Source organism: Olea europaea, unplaced genomic scaffold (assembly GCF_002742605.1).
Source record: "Olea europaea var. sylvestris unplaced genomic scaffold, O_europaea_v1 scaffold1142, whole genome shotgun sequence".
Taxonomy (NCBI): domain Eukaryota; kingdom Viridiplantae; phylum Streptophyta; class Magnoliopsida; order Lamiales; family Oleaceae; genus Olea; species Olea europaea.
Window position 1 is genome coordinate 240183 of NW_019228810.1, and position 1952 is coordinate 242134.

At 38.4% G+C, this 1952-nt stretch overlaps 1 protein-coding gene across 1 annotated transcript; it reads right to left on the reverse strand.

The window, feature by feature from the left end:
* Positions 1–412: 412 nt before the first annotated feature.
* LOC111373557 (acyl-lipid (9-3)-desaturase-like) lies at positions 413–1946 on the reverse strand. Its single transcript, XM_022996106.1, has one exon. It carries the CDS (start codon positions 1898–1900, stop codon positions 557–559), a length of 1344 nt encoding a protein of 447 aa, XP_022851874.1. The 5' UTR covers positions 1901–1946; the 3' UTR covers positions 413–556.
* Between the last annotated feature and the right edge of the window lie 6 nt (positions 1947–1952).

The window sequence follows — 1952 nt, forward strand, 5'->3', positions numbered from 1 at the left end:
AATCTTAACATGATATTAGAGCATAACTCAAAATGACGAAAGTTTTAGAGCGCAAAAGTTTGATGATTGGAATTCTGGGAAGGGATTTGGCACCGTCATGGGTCCGGCTTGTGGGCTGAGGTAGGCCAAGCTAGAAATGCATTTAACGTGAGTCGAGCTTGACAGGAGGGCCGCAACAATCTTACACGAATGAGTCGGTTATGAACCCAGTAACTTATGAGAGAGATTGCAATCAGGGAAAAATTAGTGTGTTACTAGCTTGCTGATAAGTTCTGTTGTTTTGGATGCTTATTCTTGGCTCCAATTATTTCTGTTGTGGTAATATATAAAGTAGTAAACATTTTACACTTAGTCAAACATGATCTTAATCCTATTGTTCCAGCATAATTCACGAAACATAGAAAACAGGAAATTGAAATGTGCAGATCAGCAACAAAATATTTGAAGCTTTGAATTATAGTACTAAAACAAAACATAATGCATTATAAAATAGGGAAACAACATCCAAGTAGAAGATAAAGAAACAAATGAAAGTTCTGCAAAAGCTTCTTCAATCTCAACCATGAGTGTTGACAGCTTCCCAGACTAAATTCGTCGGAACTGGCTTTGTAAAATCCCGAGCCTGCAACGCCGCATTTTTCAGAGTCCTTATTGTCATAACATTAGCCTCCCAGAATGATGCACAATCGTAAGGCAATCCATGTTTCTTGCACAATTCCTTGACGAAAGGGGAGATTTTCCTAAGATGGCACCGAGGTAACCTAGGAAACAAATGATGTTCAACCTGAAATTGTAATCCACCATGAAACCAATCCATCCAAGATGAACAATTTATCCCAAGAGTCCCATTTGTTTGCTTTTCAAACCAGTCATTTCCTTTAGGAGGTCCAACATAAACACTTGATGAGAAATGGTTTAAACAGAACTGAACATGTTGAATCCCACATATGGTAAAACTGGCTATGACAAACATTAATCTTTCACCCCAATTTGGTAAACAAGAAACAAGCAAAGGGTACCAAATCCAGAACACTAGCAATCCCAAAAATTCTTGAATTCTATTAGGAACTTTTCTATCAGATAATAGGAGAGCGAATGATTGTCCCCACAAATTAATCCTGGCAAAACACATAACAGGATAAAATGTGAAATGCTGGTTACTGACCAAGAATCTAGCAAAAGAATCAAAATTCATTTTCCTATCATAGAAATAAGAAGTGATAGAGCTAAAAAGTTTGGACGAAACTGCGAAAAAGGGCATGTGTTGAAGATCAGGATCATAATCAAGACTATTGCAAGCAATGTGGTGCGAATTGTGGTTCCATTTCCACCACTCAATGCTGATACCTGCAAGGCAATTTCCTGTAAGAACTTGAGCAAATCTGTTAAGCCCTGGTGTTAGCATAATCTGGTAATGCCCAGAATCATGACCAAGCCAACCACTCTGGATCCAAAGAAATCCCATTAAACCACCGGAAATCAAATGCACCAACGTGTTCTCACAGCAAAGAACACCGTAAACACTCACAGCAAAAAGGATTATTATCGAACACATAGTGAAGAAAACAGTATGCCCTTTCTTGTCAAAAAGCCCCATTTTTGAAAACTCATAAACTAGCTTCCTATAATCCTTGGACGTATCAGAAATAGAATAATCTTCTAAGTAAAATCCATTGAAGAATTTATCAAGATATTTCCAGGCACTGCCTGGATGAAAAGCAACAAATGCATCAGTTGCATCTTGGCCGGCGAGATTCAGGAGTGGGTGCTCACCACCTGGGTGATTATTCACCCATTCTGAAACATCATACACCTTCCCCTGAATAGAAATCCACAGATCCCCCGGTTTCTTGTGATTTTTGAGCTCTTCTGAAGTAATGTACCTTTTTGATTCTGTCATCGAGATTCAAGAAAAATGGCTGTTGAAAAGTTGGAAATGAAACGAAAGAGAG

Excerpts from the sequence above, each read along its gene's own strand:
- LOC111373557 (XM_022996106.1), bottom strand. The coding sequence starts at position 1,900 with ATGACAGAATCAAAAAGGTACATTACTTCAGAAGAGCTCAAAAATCAC.